The sequence below is a fragment of the Somniosus microcephalus genome, chromosome 14 (genome assembly GCF_052327205.1).
Source record: "Somniosus microcephalus isolate GS21.2 chromosome 14, FLI_Smic_1.0, whole genome shotgun sequence".
NCBI lineage: Eukaryota > Metazoa > Chordata > Chondrichthyes > Squaliformes > Somniosidae > Somniosus > Somniosus microcephalus.
In genome coordinates this window covers 72,396,464-72,417,361 of record NC_141000.1, presented here as the reverse complement: position 1 = coordinate 72,417,361, position 20,898 = coordinate 72,396,464, and the positions used below count along the sequence as shown (strand labels likewise).

Genomic DNA, 20,898 nt, shown 5'->3' with positions numbered 1-20,898 from the left:
CAGATATTCTTTTCCCCCCCTCTCTTTTCCACCCACCCCCCAAAGAATATTCGGGCAACGCAGGTCCTATGAAGACCTTAAATGAAGAGATCTGTATTGGAAGAGTATGCTTCATCCTTCGATCGGGGTATGGTAGTGCAGTTGTTATGTAACTGGACTCGTATTCCAGAACAAAAACAGAAAATGCTTGAGATACTCAGCAGGTGGGGCAGCATCTGTGGAGAGAGAAACAGAGTTAACGTTTCAAGTCGATGATCCAGAGGCCTGGACTAATAATCTAGAGAATGTGAGTTCAAATGCCCATCTTGGAAGCTAGAGAATTTGAATTCAGTTTAAAAATCCTAGAAATAAAAATTGCTGTTATCAGTAAAAGTGATCATGAAGCTATCTGATTGTTATAAAAATCTAATTGGTTCTCTAATGTCCTTTAGGGAAGGCAACCTGTTCACCTTGCCCAATCTGGGCTATATATGACTCCAGTCCCACACCAATGGGGTTGACTCTTGACTGTTCTCTGAAGTTGTATTAAATCACTACAAATCCTGTAACCTAACAGCATTGTGGGAGCACATTGACTGCAGCAGTTCAAGATGGTGAGAGTTGACACTCAGTGCCAGTGGTACCTCTCCACATGGCACAGGATACTTTTCTTTACAGCTTCCTCCCATTAAGACCCTGTGTCTATCACTCTTCTACTTGGTCATCTCTTAAAAATGTTTGGAGATCAGTCTTGCTGAAATTGTGAGCTCCTCTTGATTTCCTCCTTGTCCCTTTTTGGCTGTCTGCTAGATACTCCAGTGGAAAACACTCTTGAAAATTTAAACAAAATCTCTCATATGCCATCCAGTGTAGCTACCTGACGGTAAGCTCAGTGATCTAAACACTTCCCTACTTACTTGCTACTCCCCCAAAGTGCTTCTGCAATCTTCAGCTAGATTTGCTGAACTGTAATTTCAATATAATCCCAGACACATTGCTCATGTTTTACATAACATTTGTTCTGGATATCCTCCAGTGACTCTTTAAATGAGCTGACCTACAAAAACCTGGAAGATTCAGCTCTGCAGAGCATTAACAGGCGCAACTTGCCGAATGGAATTGAAGGGCCTTTGTTTTACAGTGCATAGGTGGTAAATAAAGACCTCTTCTACTTGAAGGGTATTTTGTCATGTTTATGTCTTCTAGCAGTAATAGCTATTGAAATAATTTTACACAAAAATACCTAATAGGAACTTGTGTCCATTTTATGCACCTGGGTGTCTCACTGAATTGCAACTAGTATTTCATGAAACATGAGTTGTAATTGGATTAACAAACAAATTGTTAATCTTCCAATATAGCAAGTTTTGTATTGGTTGCTGCTGTAGTACCAGAGAATTGGTAATCTCACAATTGATAATCCTGTGATGCCCCAAGCAGTGGAAATTTTTCTGTAGTTTTAATTGCTCCTTCCCTGTTCGCATGGCAGTAACTGATGTGAAAGAGATGCCATATCATTATTCCAAGGCAAATAAAACTCCTTCCCCTTTCGCTTTCCACTTTGCCTTCTCCCCTTTTCCCCCCTCTTCCCTTACCCTGACTTGGCCTCTAATCTGAACCCTATTCCCAACCCCCAACTCCCCGTTGCCCTTGCCCTCCCTCGACCCAGACGCTTGCTCCGTTTCACCCCTTTCCCCCTCTGCACGGCCTCTAAATTGTCTCCCTTCTCCCCCTCCCCTTTTCTCTTCCATTTTTCCACTTGTCTTGTTGACCCCCTCGTCCCATTGTCTTCCCACCATTGCCATTGGGGAAGCAAGAGAGAGATTGGAGGGGAGGGGGATAGATAGAGCGAGAGATTGGAGGGGAGGGGGAAAGAGCGAGAGATTGGAGGGGAGGGGGAAAGAGCGAGAGATTGGAGGGGAGGGGGAAAGAGCGAGAGATTGGAGGGGAGGGGGAAAGAGCGAGAGATTGGAGGGGAGGGGGAAAGAGCGAGAGATTGGAGGGGAGGGGGAAAGAGCGAGAGATTGGAGGGGAGGGGGAAAGAGCGAGAGATTGGAGGGGAGGGGGAAAGAGCGAGAGATTGGAGGGGAGGGGGAAAGAGCGAGAGATTGGAGGGGAGGGGGAAAGAGCGAGAGATTGGAGGGGAGGGGGAAAGAGCGAGAGATTGGAGGGGAGGGGGAAAGAGCGAGAGATTGGAGGGGAGGGGGAAAGAGCGAGAGATTGGAGGGGAGGGGGAAAGAGCGAGAGATTGGAGGGGAGGGGGAAAGAGCGAGAGATTGGAGGGGAGGGGGAAAGAGCGAGAGATTGGAGGGGAGGGGGAAAGAGCGAGAGATTGGAGGGGAGGGGGAAAGAGCGAGAGATTGGAGGGGAGGGGGAAAGAGCGAGAGATTGGAGGGGAGGGGGAAAGAGCGAGAGATTGGAGGGGAGGGGGAAAGAGCGAGAGATTGGAGGGGAGGGGGAAAGAGCGAGAGATTGGAGGGGAGGGGGAAAGAGCGAGAGATTGGAGGGGAGGGGGAAAGAGCGAGAGATTGGAGGGGAGGGGGAAAGAGCGAGAGATTGGAGGGGAGGGGGAAAGAGCGAGAGATTGGAGGGGAGGGGGAAAGAGCGAGAGATTGGAGGGGAGGGGGAAAGAGCGAGAGATTGGAGGGGAGGGGGAAAGAGCGAGAGATTGGAGGGGAGGGGGAAAGAGCGAGAGATTGGAGGGGAGGGGGAAAGAGCGAGAGATTGGAGGGGAGGGGGAAAGAGCGAGAGATTGGAGGGGAGGGGGAAAGAGCGAGAGATTGGAGGGGAGGGGGAAAGAGCGAGAGATTGGAGGGGAGGGGGAGAGATTGGAGGGGAGGGGGAGAGATTGGAGGGGAGGGGGAGAGATTGGAGGGGAGGGGGAGAGATTGGAGGGGAGGGGGAGAGATTGGAGGGGAGGGGGAGAGATTGGAGGGGAGGGGGAGAGATTGGAGGGGAGGGGGAGAGATTGGAGGGGAGGGGGAGAGATTGGAGGGGAGGGGGGAGAGATTGGAGGGGAGGGGGAGAGATTGGAGGGGAGGGGGAGAGATTGGAGGGGAGGGGGAGAGATTGGAGGGGAGGGGGAGAGATTGGAGGGGAGGGGGAGAGATTGGAGGGGAGGGGGAGAGATTGGAGGGGAGGGGGAGAGATTGGAGGGGAGGGGGAGAGATTGGAGGGGAGGGGGAGAGATTGGAGGGGAGGGGGAGAGATTGGAGGGGAGGGGGAGAGATTGGAGGGGAGGGGGAGAGATTGGAGGGGAGGGGGAGAGATTGGAGGGGAGGGGGAGAGATTGGAGGGGAGGGGGAGAGATTGGAGGGGAGGGGGAGAGATTGGAGGGGAGGGGGAGAGATTGGAGGGGAGGGGGAGAGATTGGAGGGGAGGGGGAGAGATTGGAGGGGAGGGGGAGAGATTGGAGGGGAGGGGGAGAGATTGGAGGGGAGGGGGAGAGATTGGAGGGGGAAAGAGCGAGAGATTGGAGGGGGAAAGAGCGAGAGAGGGGAGGGGGAAAGAGCGAGAGAGGGGAGGGGGAAAGAGCGAGAGAGGGGAGGGGGAAAGAGCGAGAGAGGGGAGGGGGAAAGAGCGAGAGAGGGGAGGGGGAAAGAGCGAGAGAGGGGAGGGGGAAAGAGCGAGAGAGGGGAGGGGGAAAGAGCGAGAGAGGGGAGGGGGAAAGAGCGAGAGAGGGGAGGGGGAAAGAGCGAGAGAGGGGAGGGGGAAAGAGCGAGAGAGGGGAGGGGGAAAGAGCGAGAGAGGGGAGGGGGAAAGAGCGAGAGAGGGGAGGGGGAAAGAGCGAGAGAGGGGAGGGGGAAAGAGCGAGAGGGGAGGGGGAAAGAGCGAGAGAGGGGAGGGGGAAAGAGCGAGAGAGGGGAGGGGGAAAGAGCGAGAGAGGGGAGGGGGAAAGAGCGAGAGAGGGGAGGGGGAAAGAGCGAGAGAGGGGAGGGGGAAAGAGCGAGAGAGGGGAGGGGGAAAGAGCGAGAGAGGGGAGGGGGAAAGAGCGAGAGAGGGGAGGGGGAAAGAGCGAGAGAGGGGAGGGGGAAAGAGCGAGAGAGGGGAGGGGGAAAGAGCGAGAGAGGGGAGGGGGAAAGAGCGAGAGAGGGGAGGGGGAAAGAGCGAGAGGGGAGGGGGAAAGAGCGAGAGGGGAGGGGGAAAGAGCGAGAGAGGGGAGGGGGAAAGAGCGAGAGAGGGGAGGGGGGAAGAGCGAGAGAGGGGAGGGGGGAAGAGGGGAGGAAGAGAGATGGGAGGGGGAAAGAGATTGGAGGGGAGGGGAAAGAGATTGGAGGGGAGGGGGAAGAGAGAGAGATTGGAGGGGAGGGGGAAGAGAGAGAGAGATTGGAGGGGAGGGGGAAGAGAGAGAGATTGGAGGGGAGGGGGAAGAGAGAGATTGGAGGGGAGGGGGAAGAGAGAGAGATTGGAGGGGAGGGGGAAGAGAGAGAGATTGGAGGGGAGGGGGAAGAGAGAGAGATTGGAGGGGAGGGGGAAGAGAGAGAGATTGGAGGGGAGGGGGAAGAGAGAGAGATTGGAGGGGAGGGGGAAGAGAGAGAGATTGGAGGGGAGGGGGAAGAGAGAGAGATTGGAGGGGAGGGGGAAGAGAGAGAGATTGGAGGGGAGGGGGAAGAGAGAGAGATTGGAGGGGAGGGGGAAGAGAGAGAGATTGGAGGGGAGGGGGAAGAGAGAGAGATTGGAGGGGAGGGGGAAGAGAGAGAGATTGGAGGGGAGGGGGAAGAGAGAGAGATTGGAGGGGAGGGGGAAGAGAGAGAGATTGGAGGGGAGGGGGAAGAGAGAGAGATTGGAGGGGAGGGGGAAGAGAGAGAGATTGGAGGGGAGGGGGAAGAGAGAGATTGGAGGGGAGGGGGGGAAGAGAGATGGGAGGGGGAAAGAGATTGGAGGGGAGGGGGAAAGAGATTGGAGGGGAGGGGGAAAGAGAGATTGGAGGGGAGGGGGAAAGAGAGATTGGAGGGGAGGGGGAAAGAGATTGGAGGGGAGGGGGAAAGAGATTGGAGGGGAGGGGGAAAGAGATTGGAGGGGAGGGGGAAAGAGATTGGAGGGGAGGGGGAAAGAGATTGGAGGGGAGGGGGAAAGAGATTGGAGGGGAGGGGGAAAAAGAGATTGGAGGGGAGGGGGGAGGGGGAAAGAGATTGGAGGGGAGGGGGAAAGAGAGATTGGAGGGGAGGGGGGAGGGGGAAAGAGATTGGAGGGGAGGGGGAAAGAGATGGGAGGGGGAAGAGAGAGAGATTGGAGGGGAGGGGGAAGAGAGAGAGATTGGAGGGGAGGGGGAAGAGAGAGAGATTGGAGGGGAGGGGGAAGAGAGAGAGATTGGAGGGGAGGGGGAAGAGAGATTGGAGGGGAGGGGGAAGAGAGAGATTGGAGGAGAGATTGGAGGGGAGGGGGGAAGAGAGAGAGATTGGAGGGGAGGGGGGGAAGAGAGAGATGGGAGAGGGAAAGAGAGATTGGAGGGGGGGGGAAAGAGAGAGAGATGGGAGGGGAGGGGGAAAGAGATTGGAGGGGGAAAGAGAGAGATTGGAGGGGAGGGGGAAAGAGAGAGAGATGTTAGGTTAGGGTGACCATATTTCCTAAACTGAATCTGGGGGGACACAGTGTGGGAGCACAACAAAGTACTGTAGCCAGGACGTGTTTCAAGAAAACCGGCATGATGACTTTGTTGCTTCTGCTAGTGGAATAGCCATTTTCACTTTACACCGAATCTTGAATCTTGCGTGTGTTATGCAAAAGTGCTGTACCATTTATATACGAGCCCCCGAATACCTTTTAACTTTTTTAATTTCTGAATTTTAAATCTGTTCCAAACAGGCTGAGATTTTCCATACAAGGTTTCAGAAACCTCTTCCTGGTGGGAGAATTTAGAGCTTGGCTTATTCATTAAAAAAAACCCATGATGCACCACACTGATCTGAGGTAAAGTCAATCCACTCACCCACCAGCTCTCGCTGCTCCCTTGGCTTCTCCCGTGCATTTTAAAGGTTCCGCCTTCCAGCCAGTCACTTAGCCGAAACACGGGGCCAGGTGACTGAATCGCTAGAGTGCAGTGTGGCCCGAGCTATCGATGGGGCCTTTTCTCTGCTGTGCTGCTTTGTGGGAAGGCGGGGCCGCCATCGACTCCTCCGTTCAACCAGCTCCTGTAATCCATTCCTGAGTTCAAACTGGGCAGGAATGGGCGAGAATACCCCCCTGGGTTTCTGTACATTCGCATTTAAAATAACAAAACTCTATACGAGGATGAGTTTTCTGAACCGGGGACTTTTCCAGGGACATTGTTTGCCCAGGGATACAGTACCTAATCCGGGGACTATCCCTGGAAAACAGGGATGTATGGTCAACCTATGTTAGGGACAAAAGAGTGAGAGATGTGATGAGGACATGAAAACAGAATGAAGATGACAGGTGAGAGGACTCACCATGAGCAAAGCCATGGGTGATGCATCTTTATACATAGAGTACAGGAAACTTTGGTTTATCCAGAGGTTGTATGTCCGGAAACATCGATCTAACTGCAGAAATCAGCAGCCGTTTTGGTTAGGTTTTTTTTCTTCTAGCATTTTTTTTTTTTTTTTTTTTTTTTTAACAGTCAGGCTCTGGAAAGCGCCTCTGTAGCTTAGCAACAGCTTCCGAGACGCTTCCAAGGTACGGGCCGAGTGTTTACAAGTGTTGTCAGATATGGAGATGAAAACCTCCGTATCCTTCAACATTAGCGCTGGTCTATCCGGAAGTTTTGATAGATCGGCAGCAGCTCGGTCCCATCGGTGCCGGATATCGCGAAGTTTCCTGTATATTGGACATTAAATACTGTATTAAAATTATATGAAATACTAGGACTACTCCTGAATTCGCACTCCCAGTGGAAAGTCACATTAGCATAGAGTGTGGCTCATTGAATTGGGTTCCATTGTTGCAGGCCTATCTCAGACCTGATTAGGACTGTGAAAGACTACAGAAGAATAAATACTGTATTGGGCAGGTATGTGCTAGATGCTGTTCAATGTAGAATATTCGTTTATATATTTTGGATGCAAGTATAGGGAAAGGAGATAAACCTTGAATGGTAACATTTCAAATGGGCTAGAAGTGTGTAGACACACGGGTCATTCTAAGTGGCAGTACTATCCAATAAGGCCATAAAAAGGCAAATGGAACCTTCAATTTTGTATCTATAGACACACAATGCAAGAACAAGGAGATGATGTTGAACTTGTAAAAGACAGTAATTAGAGCGTGGTTGGATTATTCTTTGCAGTTTTGAGCATCCCATTATAAAAAGGATATAAAAGCATTTGAAAGGTGCAGTGTAAATTCACAGATTGATTATGATGAGAAACTGGACAAGTTGGGATTTTTTTTTGGTGGTGGTCTGTACCAGGCCCTTTTAAGGACCTCCTGTTAGACCACGTTTTCCTGAATTCAGCCATCGCCAGCTGCCTCAGAGCAACACAATATTGCAGAGGACCCTCAAACAAGTGTTAGGCCCTTTTAAGGGACCCATCGCTTGATTCAGGAACGGGCCCTGGACTGCTGTTTTTTTGCCGATACCTATATGGCAGACGGCATACTTTTGGTTGATAATCGTATGCTTCCTACCCACCATATTGGTGCTTTTGGAGGCTGTTTAGTGTCTGAAAAGCAGGCACTGCACGATTGAATTGCTAGGCCTATGTTCTCCCATCACTGGTATTATCTTAGTGAATATACATTGTACTTTTCCCATGGCTTCAATATCCTTTCTAAAAGGGCTATCTAAAACTTAACACATTATTCCAACTGTGGCCTGAACACAGTCTTGCAAAGATTCATCATCAGCTCTATTGTCTTCTCTACTTGGGGCAGGATACTGGTTTGTACTATTCTAATAGCATCGTCCTCAATGGCGGGCCTTGTTCTTGGATGTGTATCTCTGGGAAGAGGTTCGGGTTGGTTGGTGTTTTCTCAATTTGAAATGAAAGCTGTACATAACCCATTTAATTGTCACATGTACACAGGTGCTCTGTCTTATTTTTTGTGGGAACAGTTGCAATTTATAGACATTCTTACCAGCAAGACCTGTGCAATCTCCAAATATTCCTAAACTATAGTCCTATTTTCAGTCATAAGTGTAATTTAACCATAAATATTGTAAATTGGTAACTGCAATTATATTTTTCTTTTCTCAGATTTGAAGAGGGAAGCCAGTATCTGTCATATGCTGAAACATCCACACATTGTCGAACTATTGGAAACATACAGCTCAGATGGAATGCTCTATATGGTCTTTGAATTGTAAGTGGACTGATTTGTTTTTCTCACTCCTATTTTTGTATGTTCAAGTGTCAGCTTAGCTCAGTTGGTAGAACTTTAAGGATTGTGTGTTTAGGACCCACTCTAGACTTAAGCACATAATCTTGTAAAACAAACCAATGCAATACTGAGGAGTGTGTTATTGTTAGAAGTGCTGTTTTTCAATGAGACATTAAACCACAGGCCGGCCTGCCTGTTCTGATGGTCCAAATGGATGTTAATCCCATGGCATTATTGAAAGAAGAGCAGGGAATTCTTCCAGTCACCTGCTAATGTTCCTCAATCAAGATCATCAGGAAAAAAAAACATATTACAGGAAACTTCGCGATATCCGGCACCGACGGGACCGGCGTGATGCCGATCTATGAAAACTTCCGGACAGACCAGCGCTAATGTTGAAGGATACGGAGGTTTTCATCTCTGTATCTGACAACAAACACTGTTGCTTAGCAACAGCTTGTAAACAGTCGGCCCGTACCTTGGAAGCGTCTCTGTAGCTTAGCAACAGCTTCAGAGAGGCTTTCCAGAGACTGACTTTTTATTTTAAAAAAATGCTAGAAGGAAAAAAAAACCCTAACAAAACGGCTGCCGATTTCTGCCGTTAGATCGAGGTTTCCGGCCATACAACCTCCGAATAAACCAAAGTTTCCTGTAGCATGTCATTTGCCTCATTGCTTTTTGTGGGACTTCGCAGTGTGCAAAATGGATGCCATGTGTCTCTACATAACAGCAGTCACAAGTTCATTATATGTGATGTACTTTGAGCTGTTTCTGACAGATAAGGTACTATATTAAGAACTTTACAGTAGATAGGGCTACAGGTCTAAATAACATTTACTTGAGTGTAATTAAAGAGCTGGAACATGTGATTTGCAAGCCCCTTGCCCTTATCATTAATAGCTCACTGGAGCCTGGGATCGTTCCCTTGGATTGGAACAATGCTCATGTGGTGCTGATTTTCATAAAGGGTGACTAATCCGATCCAGGGAACTACAAGCCCATAACCCTGACGTCAATCATGGGTAAGATGCTTGAAGGGATCATAAGCGATACTCTCTATGATCACCTAGATAAGGAGGATATCATCAGTGACACTCAACAGGGCCTCTGGAAAAGGAAGTTGTGTCTAAATAATCAATAGAATTTTTTGAGGAAGTTACAGGGTTAGTGGACGAGGGCATCCCGGTTGTCAACTTGGACTTCAAAAAAGCCTTTGATAAGGTACCCCACAATAGGTTACTGTACAAGACAATCTTGTGGTATCAGTGGGGAGCAATTGCAATGGATTAGGAATTAGCTACATTCATATAGACAGAATGTTGTGGTTAATGGCTAAGGATCTGCTTGGAGGCTGGTTACTAGTGGTGTCCTGTAGGATTTGGTCTTGAGGGCCATTTTTTTTTCAATACTACGGTATTTTCATAAATTACTTGGATGTAGGGGTAATGCTCCGCAAGTTCGCAAATGACACTAACATTTGTGCGAGTGTCAGGACTATGCAGAAAAAGGAACTTCTATAGGTGGATCTAAATATGCTGGGGGAATGGACCAAACTCTCTGCAGATGGCCTTTAATTTAGATGAGTGCAGTGTAATGCACTTGGACAGGCTCAATACCTAGTGTACTTGCATGCTACATGACACTGAATTAGAATCAGTTGAGAGAGAAAGGGATAATGGTGTAGGGTGACAATATTGTAGGTCAGACATTCTATAACTGTCATCAGTGCCACTTGTGTGGCAAGTTGCACAATGTGAATGTGTGTTTTCTTAAAATTTACCACCTTGTCCACTTGTGTTTTATATATTGGCTTGACCTAACAGGACAATTCTGCCAAGGAAATTAAAGTGATAACCTCTGAATCTTGTTAGTTTATGGTTAATAGATGGTCAGCTGAAATATTGTAAAACTAACTGTAAAGAAGGAAGAATAGAGTTAAATAGAAATTACAACACGGAAACCAGCTGTTTGACTCAACCAGTCCGTCTTGGTTTTTATCATCCCATGTGCCCTCACTTCCCATATCCCTTTATTCCCCTTTCCTTCAACCATCTATCCAACCTATTAAATGTTGATATGGTCTCTGCTTCAATCACTAGTGCATTCAACAGCCTCACAACCCTCTTAAATTTTTTTTTTTTTTTTTTTTAACCCTCCCTCACATCTAACCTTTTATCACCAGAAACAATCTGTTTCTACCTTTTTTAGAAATGTGAATCTAAAATTTAGGTTTTTACAGATAGGTGATTCCTGATAATCCTCCAAATGACTTCTTGATTCTGAAATAGATTAAACCTAGAGCCATAGTATAGTTTTAATCAAGTAATTTATAGCATTTATTAGTGTCCCATTCAGATTCTAGAGTTAAATTCTGCATCTATATTTTATGTCTATAGTGTAGAAGTCATGTGTTACAATAAGAGACTCTTGTCCAATGCACCACCAAGCCTTTTTGTCTTGTGCCTTAATGCCATGTCACTCTTCTGGCATAAAACACGTGTTCCTACACTATCGCCATTACGGGTCATAGACATTTGGCATCTGCACCCCCCCCCCCCCCCCCCCGGTCATAGTTTGACACCAATCCTCCCCCATGTTCTTGATAGATGCCACCTTCATTATGAGCCATGTAGTTCTGACATTGATGATGTAACCAAGTTTGTTGTTGAAGCATCTACTGGCAATGCCATCAGCTGCTCTTGTCATCAATTGCCCAGGATATTGTCTGTACTTCCTCCTCATTATGTAGGCCTTCAGCATTAAGTATCTAAGAAGATGGAGGTTCGACTCGAGGGTTGTGTTTCCAAATGCTGCTATTTCTCTCATTTGCCTGATCTGATGTGAAGCACAAGACACTTGCATAAGGGCACGTCCCAGGCCCCCCCCCTCTACCACGCAGATGTGAAACTTGATAAAGGAGGAAAAATTTCTCTCTGCCTTTCCATGGAAGCTCTCCTGTTCTCTCCCTTTTCATTTCCCTGCCATCTCCATTTAAAAAAAATCTCACACACAACCACAGTAGCAAAGGATAATCCTATAGATATGGCATTCTTGCTTATTCAATATTCAACAGCTCATGAGTGAACTGCAGTTATGTTAATAAAGCCATATTCAGTCAAAGTCTGATGTTCAGATATCACTTCCCAGCATCAGGCTAGATTCTAATGCTTCAAAAGTACAAGTTTTGCATACTATCTCACTACTTTTTCTCTGGCATATCCAACATTCATGAAAACCCATCACAAAGCTACGAGTCTCCAAAACAAGTTCCTGAGAAATTTACACAGTAATTCTATTTACCTCTCTTCTTTCATAGAGACACGCCTCATTTACCTAACGTCCGAGGACCTAGGTACAAGTTGGTAAGAGTTAACGGTAGCAGAGATTCCAAGTATGTCCAGGAATTATGCTGGACTTTAATCAGCTTAAATTGTGCTGCTTACTGACACACAGCAAATTAATTGTCACTTGGAAAAACATGTGTTCATAAAGGACAGTCAACGTGGATTTGTTAAAGGCAAGTCATGTCTGACAAACTTTGATTGAGTTCTTCAATTAAATAATGGAGAGGGTTGATGAAGGTAGTGCAGTTGATGTTGTGTAAATGGACTTTAGGAAGGTGTTTGCTAAAGTGCCACATAATAGACTTGTTAGCAAGATTGAAGCCCATGGGATTAAAGGGGCAGTGGCAGAATGGAAATTGCTGGGAAGTATGCAGTGGTGTTCCCCAGGGGTCGGTATTAGGACCACTGCTGTTTTTGATATACATCAATGCCCTGGACTTGGGTATAGAGGGCATAATTTCAAAGTTTGCAGATGACACAAAGCTTGGAAATGTAGTAAACAGTTAGGAGGATAATAGCAGACTTCAGGAGGACATAGACTGGTGAAATGGGCAGACACATGGCAGATGAAATTTAAGGCCTTTTGGAAGGAAAAATGAGGAGAGGCAACATAGAAACATAGAAAAATAGGAGCAGGAGTAGGCCATTCGGCTCTTTGAGCCTGCTCCGCCATTCAATATGACCATGGCTGATCCTCTATCTCAATACCATATTCCCACTCTCTCCCCATACCCCTTGATGCCTTTTGTGTCTAAATATAAATTAAAAGGTACAATTTTAAAAGGGATGTAGGATCAGAGAAATCGGGATTTACATCCACAAATCTTTGAAGGTGGCAGGGCAAGTTGACAAGGCTATCAGAAAAAGCATACGGCATCCTTATAAATCACTAGTTAGGCTTCAGCTATAGTATTCTGTCCAATTCTGGGCACCATACTTTAGGAAGGATGTCATGGTCTTTGAAGAGGGTGCAGAGAAGATTTACCAGAATAGTACCAGGGATTAGTAACTTCAGTTATGTGGAAAGACTAGAGAAGCTAGTCCAAAGATGTGCGGGTTAGGTTGATTGGCTATGATAAATTGACCCTTCGTGTTAGGGGGATTAAATACGTGGGGTTACAAGGATAGGGTGGGATATGTGTTGGTGTAGGGGTTACGGGGATTGGGTGGGATATGTGTCGGTGCAGGCTCGATGGGCCGAAATGGCCTCTATCTGCACTGTGGGGTTTCTGTGATTCTGTGAAGCTGGAATTGTTCTCAGAGCAGCGAAGGTTAAGGGGATATTTAATAGAGGTGTTCAAAATTATGAGGCATTTTGAAATAGCAGATAGGGAGAAACTGTTCAACTGGCAGGAGAGTCAGTAACCAGAAGACACAGATATTAGATAACTTGCAAAAAATCCAGGGGGAAAATGAAAATTTGTTTTAAGCAGCTAGTTATGATCTGCAATGCACTGCCTGAAAAGGTGATGGAAGCAGATTCAGTAGTAACTTTCAAAAGGGAATTTGATATATACTTAAGGGGATATTTTCAGTGCTATGGGGAAAGAGCAGGGGTGTTGGACTAATTGAACAGTTCTTGCAAAGAGCCAGCACAGACATGATGGGCCAAATGGCGGCCTCCTGTGCTGTATGATTCTATGATAAACATTTTAGCCAAATTTCAGTGTCGGATCCCCTGTGGCCAGTGTTGCAAAAGTGAATGTAAAGAGCCTAGTGATGGATAGGATGTGATGATTGAAGCTTAGTACTCACTCAATCAGGATGCCAAGATTTTGCACAACCTACTCTGGCCTAACCAAGTGGCTGGAGAGGGGGATTTTAAATTAAGTTAATTAAATAAATCTGGAATAAAAAGCTAGTATCAGTAATGGTGACCATGAAACTACCGGATTGCATTAAAAACCCATCTGGTTCACTAATGTCCTTTCGGGATGGAAATCTGCCGTCCTTACCTTGTCTAGCCTATATGTGACTCCAGACACACAGCAATGAAATGGCCTAGCAAGTCACTCGGTTGTAACAAACCGCTACAAGAAATAACAATAATACCGGATGGACCACCCAGCATCGACCACGGCACCGGCTTCGGACACGACAAAGGCCCATCCAGCCCAGCCGACCCTGCAAAGTCCTCGTCGCTAACATGTGGGAACTTGTACCAAAACTAGGAGAGCTGTCCCACAGAATAGTGAAGCAACAGCCTGACATAGTCATACTCACAGAATCATACCTTTCAGCCAATGTCCCAGTCTCTTCCATCGTCATCCCTGGGTGTGTCCTATCCCACCAGCAGGACAGACCCACCAGAGGTGGAGGCACAGCGGTATAGAGTCAGGAAGGAGTGGCCCTGGGAGTCCTCAACATTGACGCCGGACCCCCGTGAAGTCTCATGGCATCAGGTCAAACATGGGCAAGGAAACCTTCTGCTGATTACCACCTACCGCCCTCACTCAGCTAATGAATCAGTACTCCTCCATGTTAAACACCACTTGGAAGAAGCACTGAGGGTAGCAAGGGCACAGAATGTATTCTGGGTGGGGAACTTCAATGTCCACCAAGAGTGGCTCGGGAGCACCACTACTGATTGAACTGGCTGAGTCCTGAAGAACATAGCTGCCAGACTGGGCCTGCAGCAGGTGGTGAGAGAACCAACACGAGGGGAAAAACCTATTTGACCTTGTCCTCGCCAATCTACCTGTCGCAGATGCATCTGTCCATGACCATATTGGTAGCAGTGACCACCGCACAGTCCGCGTGGAGACGAAGTCCCATCTTCACATTGCGGACACCCCCCATCATGTTGTGTGACACTGCCACCGTGCTAAATGGGATAGATTCAGAACAGATCTAGCAGCTCAAAACTGGGCATCCATGAGGCGCTATGGGTCATCAGCAGCAGAATTGCATTCCATCACAATCTGTAACCTCATGACCCAGCATATCCCTCACTCTACTATTAACATCAAGCCAGGCGACCGACCCTGGTTCAATAAGGAGTGTAGAAGAGCATGCCAGGAGCAGCACCAGGTGTATCTAAAAATGAGGTGTCAAATTGGGAAAGCTGCAACACAGGACTATATGCATGCTAAACAACAGAAGCAACATGCTATGGATAGGGCTAAGTGATCCCATAACCAACAGATCAGATCAAAGCTCTGCAGTCCTGCCACATCCAGTTGTGAATGATGGTGGACCATGAAACAACTGACTAGAGGAGGAGGCTCCATGAACATCCCCATCCTCAATGATGGTGAAGCCCAGCACGCAAGTGCAAAAGACAAGACTGATACGTTTGCAACCATCTTCAGCCAGAAGTGCCGAGTGGATGATCCATCTCTGCCTCCTCCTGAGGTCCCCACCATCACAGAAGCCAGTCTTCAGCCAATTCGAATCACTCCATGTGATATCAAGGAACAGCTGAGTGAACTGGATACAGCAAAGGCCATGGGCCCTGACAACATCTCGGCTGTCGTGCTGCAGAACTAGCCGCGCCTCTAGCCAAGCTGTTCCAGTACAACTACAACACTGGCATCTACCTGACAAAGTGGAAAACTGCCCAGGCATGTCCTGTCCACAAAAAGCAGGACAAATCTAATCCGGCCAATTATTGTCCCATCAGTCCACTCTCCATCAGCAAAGTGATGGAAGATGTTGGCAACAGTGCTGTCTAGTGGCACTTACTCACCAATAACCTGCTCACTGATGCTCAGTTTGGGTCCCGCCAGGACCACTCTGCTCCAGACCTCATTACAGCCTTGGTCCAAACATGGACAAAAGAGCTGAATTCCAGAGGCGAGGCGAGAGTGACATCAAGCAAGCATTTGACCGAATGTGGCATCAAGGAGCCCTAGTAAAATTGAAGTCAATGGGAATTGGAGGGGGGGGGGGGAACTCTCCAATGGCTGGAGTCATACCTAGCACAAAGAAAGATGGTTGTGGTTGTTGGAGGCCAATCATCTCGGCACCAGGACATCGCTGTAGGAGTTCCTCAGGGCAGTGTCCTAGGCCCAACCATCTTCAGCTGCTTCATCAATAACCTTTCCATCATAAGGTCAGAAGTGGGGATGTTTGCTGATGATTGCACTGCGTTCAGTTCTTTTCGCAACTCCTCAGATAATGAAACAGTCCATGCCCGCATGCCGCAAGACTTGGATGACATTCACGCTTGGGCTGATAAGTGGTGGGTAACATTCGCGTCACACAAGTGCCAGGCATTGACTCTCTCCAACAAGAGAGCGTCTAATCACTGCCCCTTGACATTCGACGGCATTACCATCGCCAAATCCCCCAACATCAACATCCTGGGCATCACCATTGACTAGAAACTTAACTGGACCAACCGCATAAATACTGTGACTGCAAGAGCAGGTCAGAGGCTGGGTATTCTGCGGCGAGTGTCTCACTTCCTGACTCCAAAGCTTTTCCACCATCTACAAGGCACAAGTCAGGAGTGCAATGGAATACTCTGCCCACCGGAATTCAAATCCTTTACCGTACTGATGGCCGACTTTTCAATCTCAACAGGCTTAAGGCCAAGAGCAAAGTCTCCATCACTACCATTATGGAGTTACAGTATGCAGATGATAACTCCATCACAGCTCTTTCCGAGCATGATCTACAAAACACCTTGAATGCTTTTTCCAGAGCCGACAAACTTCTGGGCCTCACCATGAATATAAAGAAAACCCAGGTGCTCCACCAGCCATCACCTAATCAGCTTGCAACTCCTCCCTCTATAAAGATTGATAACACCCTTGAAAATGTCAACACCTTTCCATATCTTGGTAGCCATTTATCCTCCAAAGCTGACATTGATTCTGAAATCCATCACTGCCTGAGTTGTGCAAGTGCAGCCTTTTCTAAACTGAGGAGGAGAGTCTTTGAAAATCATGACCTCCAAGTCCAAACTAAAATTCTTGTATACAAAGCCATCATCCTTCCCACCCTTTTATGTGAAGCTGAAACCTGGACTACGTACAGTAGACATCTCAAAGTCTTAGAGCAAAACCACCAACGCGCTCTACGCAAAATCTTGAGGGTCAGCTGGGAGGACAAGCGTACCAACTGGAGTATACTTGGAGGCCAATATCTACAGCATCACTACGCTCATCATGCAGCATCAACTCCGATGGATTGGACATGTCAATCGCATGTCAGACTCGCGTCTCCCAGTTGAAGGAAGGGCAGAGGTCTCCTGGTGGTCAAAAGAAGCGTTACAAAGATAACATCAAAGTAATCCTTAAAAAGTTCCATATCGATATTAATAACTGGGAGGAAATCGCACTGGACAAAGACAATTGGAGAAAATGCATCCACAACGGTGCCGCACTACATGAAAAGAATCTCCAGCGTGCCGCTGAGGATAAACGCCAGCGCCGTAAGGAGAGACAACAACTTAAGAAGACCCGTACTCCAGTTACTACCAATAGTCTTACATGCCCACACTGTAGTAGAGTCTGTGGATCTCTGATTGGCCTCCACAACCACCTGAAGACCCACAAGTAGATGACTGATGAAGGACATACCATACTCGAATTCGAGTGGTCGCCGATGATGATGGAATACTCTCCACTTGCCTGGATGAGTGCAGCTGCAGCAACACTGAAGAAGCTTGATACCATCCAGGACAATGCTGCCTATTTGATTGGCATTCCATCCACCACCTTAACCATTCACTCAGTGCACCACCTACAAGATGTACTGCAGCAACTCGCCAAGGCTTCTACGACAGCACCTCCCAAACCCACGACCTCTACCACCTAGAAGGACAAAGAGAGCAGGCGCATGGGAACACCATCCCCCTCCAAGTCTCTCTCCATCCGGACTTAGAAATATATCGCTGTTCCTTCATAGTCGCTGTGTCAAAATCCTGGAACTCCCTTCGTAACAGCACTATGGGCATACCTTCACATGCACTGCAGCGATTCAAAAAGGCTGCTCACCATCACCTTCTCTAGGGCAATTTGGAATGGGCAATAAATGCTGGCCTTGTCAGCGACGCCTAAATCCCAGGAACGATTAAAAAAAAGACATCTGGCTCGCTGAGAAGCCTGAAACTTGAGCTCATAAGCCTTCTTGCAGCCATTACTGTCATTTGAGCAGACTCAACTAGGTAACAAGCTACAATTTACATATGTGCTTGTAATGTGAAGAAATAAAACTGCATTGCAAAAATTGTTTCAATGTTACTTTTCCTTCCTCAGAGTTTTTCTTATGGTCTTGCCAATCAAAAGAACATGCCATGATTTCATGTTTGCAAACCACACCCCTCCTCCACTTCTGTGTACTGATGGAGAATTACAAAGAATAAAACCCCCACGAAATCCAGTTTTAGGAGCTGAGGAAGTAACCCAATTTTTTTTTTGTATAAGACATCATACAATCTAAAACCTGAATTTTTGAGATAGCTTTAATGAAAAACCAGTGTAAGTTACTGTATTCAAGTGTTTATTGAGCAAACGCAGCATGTTACATGTACGGCAAATTAAATATGCCACTTTGAAACATAGAAGATAGGAGCAAGCATAGGCCATTCGGCCCTTCAAGCCTGCTCCGCCACTCAATGAGATCATGGCTGATCATCCAAATTGAGTACCCTGTCCCTGCCTTCTCCCCATATCCCTTGATCCCTTTAGCCTTAAGAACTATATCTAACTCCTTCTTGAATATATTTAATGATTTGGCCTCGACTGCCTTCTGTGGTAGAGAATTCCACAGGTTCACCACTCTCTAGGTGAAGAAATTCCTCCTCATCTCAGTCCTAAATGGCTTACCCCTTATCCTTAGACTGTGGCCCCTGGTTCTGGACTCACCCGCCATCGGGAACATCCTTCCTGCATCTAGTCTGTCTAGTCCTGTTAGAATTTTATAAGTTTCAATGAGATCCCCTCTCATTCTTCTAAACTCGAGCGAATATAAACCTAATTGACCCAATCTCTCTCCATACGTCATCCCTGCCATCCCAGGTATCAGTCTGGTGAATCTTCGCTGCACTCCCTCCATGGCAAGAACATCCTTCCTCAGAGCAACCAAAACTGCACACAATACTCAAGGTGTGGTCTCACCAAGGCCCTGTACAACTGCAGCAACACATTCCTGCTCCTGTACTCTAATCCTCTTGCTATGAAGGCCAACATACCATTTGCTGCCTTAACCGCCTGCTGCACCTGCATGCTTACCTTCAGCGACTGGTGCACAAGGACACCCAGGTCTCGTTGCACCTCCCCCTCCCCTTTTCCCAATCTATTGCTGTTCAGATCTGTTTTTGCCACCAAAGTGGATAACCTCACATATATCCACATTATACTGCATCTGCCATCTCACCCAACCTGTCCAAATCATACTGGAGTTTCCCTGCATCCTCCTCACAGCACACTCGCCTACCCAGCTTTGTGTCGTCTGCAAACTTGGAGATATTACATCTAGTTCCCTATTCTTTTTATATATATATATATATATATATATATATATATATATATATATAAAATAATAAATAGCTGGGGTCCTAGCATCGATCCCTGCGGTACCCCACTAGTCACTGCCTGCCACTCGGAAAAAGACCCGTTTATTCCAACTCTTTGCTTCCTGTCTGCCAACCAGTTCTCTAGCCAAGTCAGTACCTTGCCCCCAATCCCATGTGCTTTAACTTTGCATGCTAATTTCTTATGCGGGACCTTGTCGAAAACCTTCTGAAAGTCCAAATACACCACATCCACTGGTTCTCCCTTATCAATTCTACCAGTTACATCCTCAAAAAATTCCAGTACATTTGTCAAGCATGATTTACCTTTTGTAAATCCATGTTGACTTTGTCCGATCCTGTCACTGTTTTCCAAGTGCTCTGCTATTACATCTTTTATAATGGACTCTAGCATATTCCTGATGCGCCATCAATTACTCAAAAGACTGAGGTTAAGCGAGTAACAACCAGGCTTTTATTAACTAAAGAATGAAGGTCTAGCCTCGAGTGGTCGACCCGTCCAGAATACTAAGGGACTGGGAGGTAGTCACTTATATACCTGGAATAGTGGGAGGAGTCAGCAGAGGCATGTCCAGACCTGTACCTAGTGGAATACACATACACATACAGACAGGTATAACAGTGGTTTACCACAATTCCCCACTACCGATGTCAGGCTAACCGGTCTATAATTCCCTGTTTTCTCTCTGCCACCTTTTTTAAATAGTGGGGTTACATTAGCTACCCTCCAATCCATGGGAACTGTTCCAGAATCTATAGAAATTTGGAAGTTGACCAGCACTGCATCTACTATTTCTAGGGCCACTTCCTTAATTACCCTGGGATGTAGATTATTAGGCCCTGGGCATTTATCGGCCTTCAATCCCGTCAATTTCCCTAACACCATTTCCCTACAAATACTGATTTCATTCAGTTCCTCTGTCTCATTAGACCCTATGTTCCCCGACCTCTCTGGGAGGTTATTTGTGTCGTCCTTTTGTGAAGACAGAACCAAAATATGTATTTAATTGGTCAGCCATTTCTTTGTTCCCCATTATAAATTCCCCTGATTCTGACTGCAAGGGACCTACGCTTGACTTCACCAATCTTTTTCTCTTCACATCTATAGAAGCTTTTACAGTTTTTATGGTCCCTGCAAGCTTACACTCATACTCTATTTCCCCCCTCTTAATTAATCCCTTTGTCCTCCTTTGCTGAATCCTAAACTGCTCCCAATCCTCAGGTTTGCTACTTTTTCTGGCCAATTTATGTCCTCTCTTTGGATCTTATGCTATCCCTAATTTCCCTTGTTAGCCACGGTTGAGCCGCCTTTTTTGTTTTATTTTTATGCCAGACAGGGATGAACAAATTCTGTAGTTCATCCATGTGATCTTTAAATGTTTGCCATTGCCTATCCACCGTCAACCCTTTAAGTAACGTTCCCCAATCCATCCTAGCCAACTCGCGCCTCACACCATCGTAGTTTCCTTTATTTAAATTCAGGACCCTAGTTTCTTAGTCAATCTACGTCACTCTCCATCTTAATGAAGAATTCTATCATCTTATGATCACTCTTTCCCAAGGGACCTCGCACAAGAAGATTGCTAATTAATCCTTTCCCATTACATAATACCCAGTCGAAGATGGTCTGATCTCTAGTTGGTTCCTCGACATATTGGTCCAAGAAACCATCCCGTATACACTCTAGGAATTCCTCCTCCACAGTATTGTTACTAATTTGGTTAGCCCAATCTATATGCAGATTAAAGTCACCCATGATAACTGCTGTGCCCTTATTGCACGCGTCTCTAATTTCCTGTTTAATGCCATCCC

General features: G+C 46.8%; 1 protein-coding gene across 15 annotated transcripts in view; it reads left to right on the top strand.

The window, feature by feature from the left end:
- The window catches only part of caska (calcium/calmodulin-dependent serine protein kinase a), a 540,018-nt gene that overhangs the window by 144,487 nt on the left and 374,633 nt on the right, over window positions 1-20,898 (top strand). For all 15 annotated transcript variants that reach the window (XM_086006664.1, XM_086006672.1, XM_086006668.1 and 12 more), the window contains exon 3: window positions 8,136-8,241. In XM_086006664.1, the coding sequence (XP_085862790.1) occupies window positions 8,136-8,241 (106 nt within the window). The remainder of the gene's footprint in view (window positions 1-8,135; window positions 8,242-20,898) is intronic.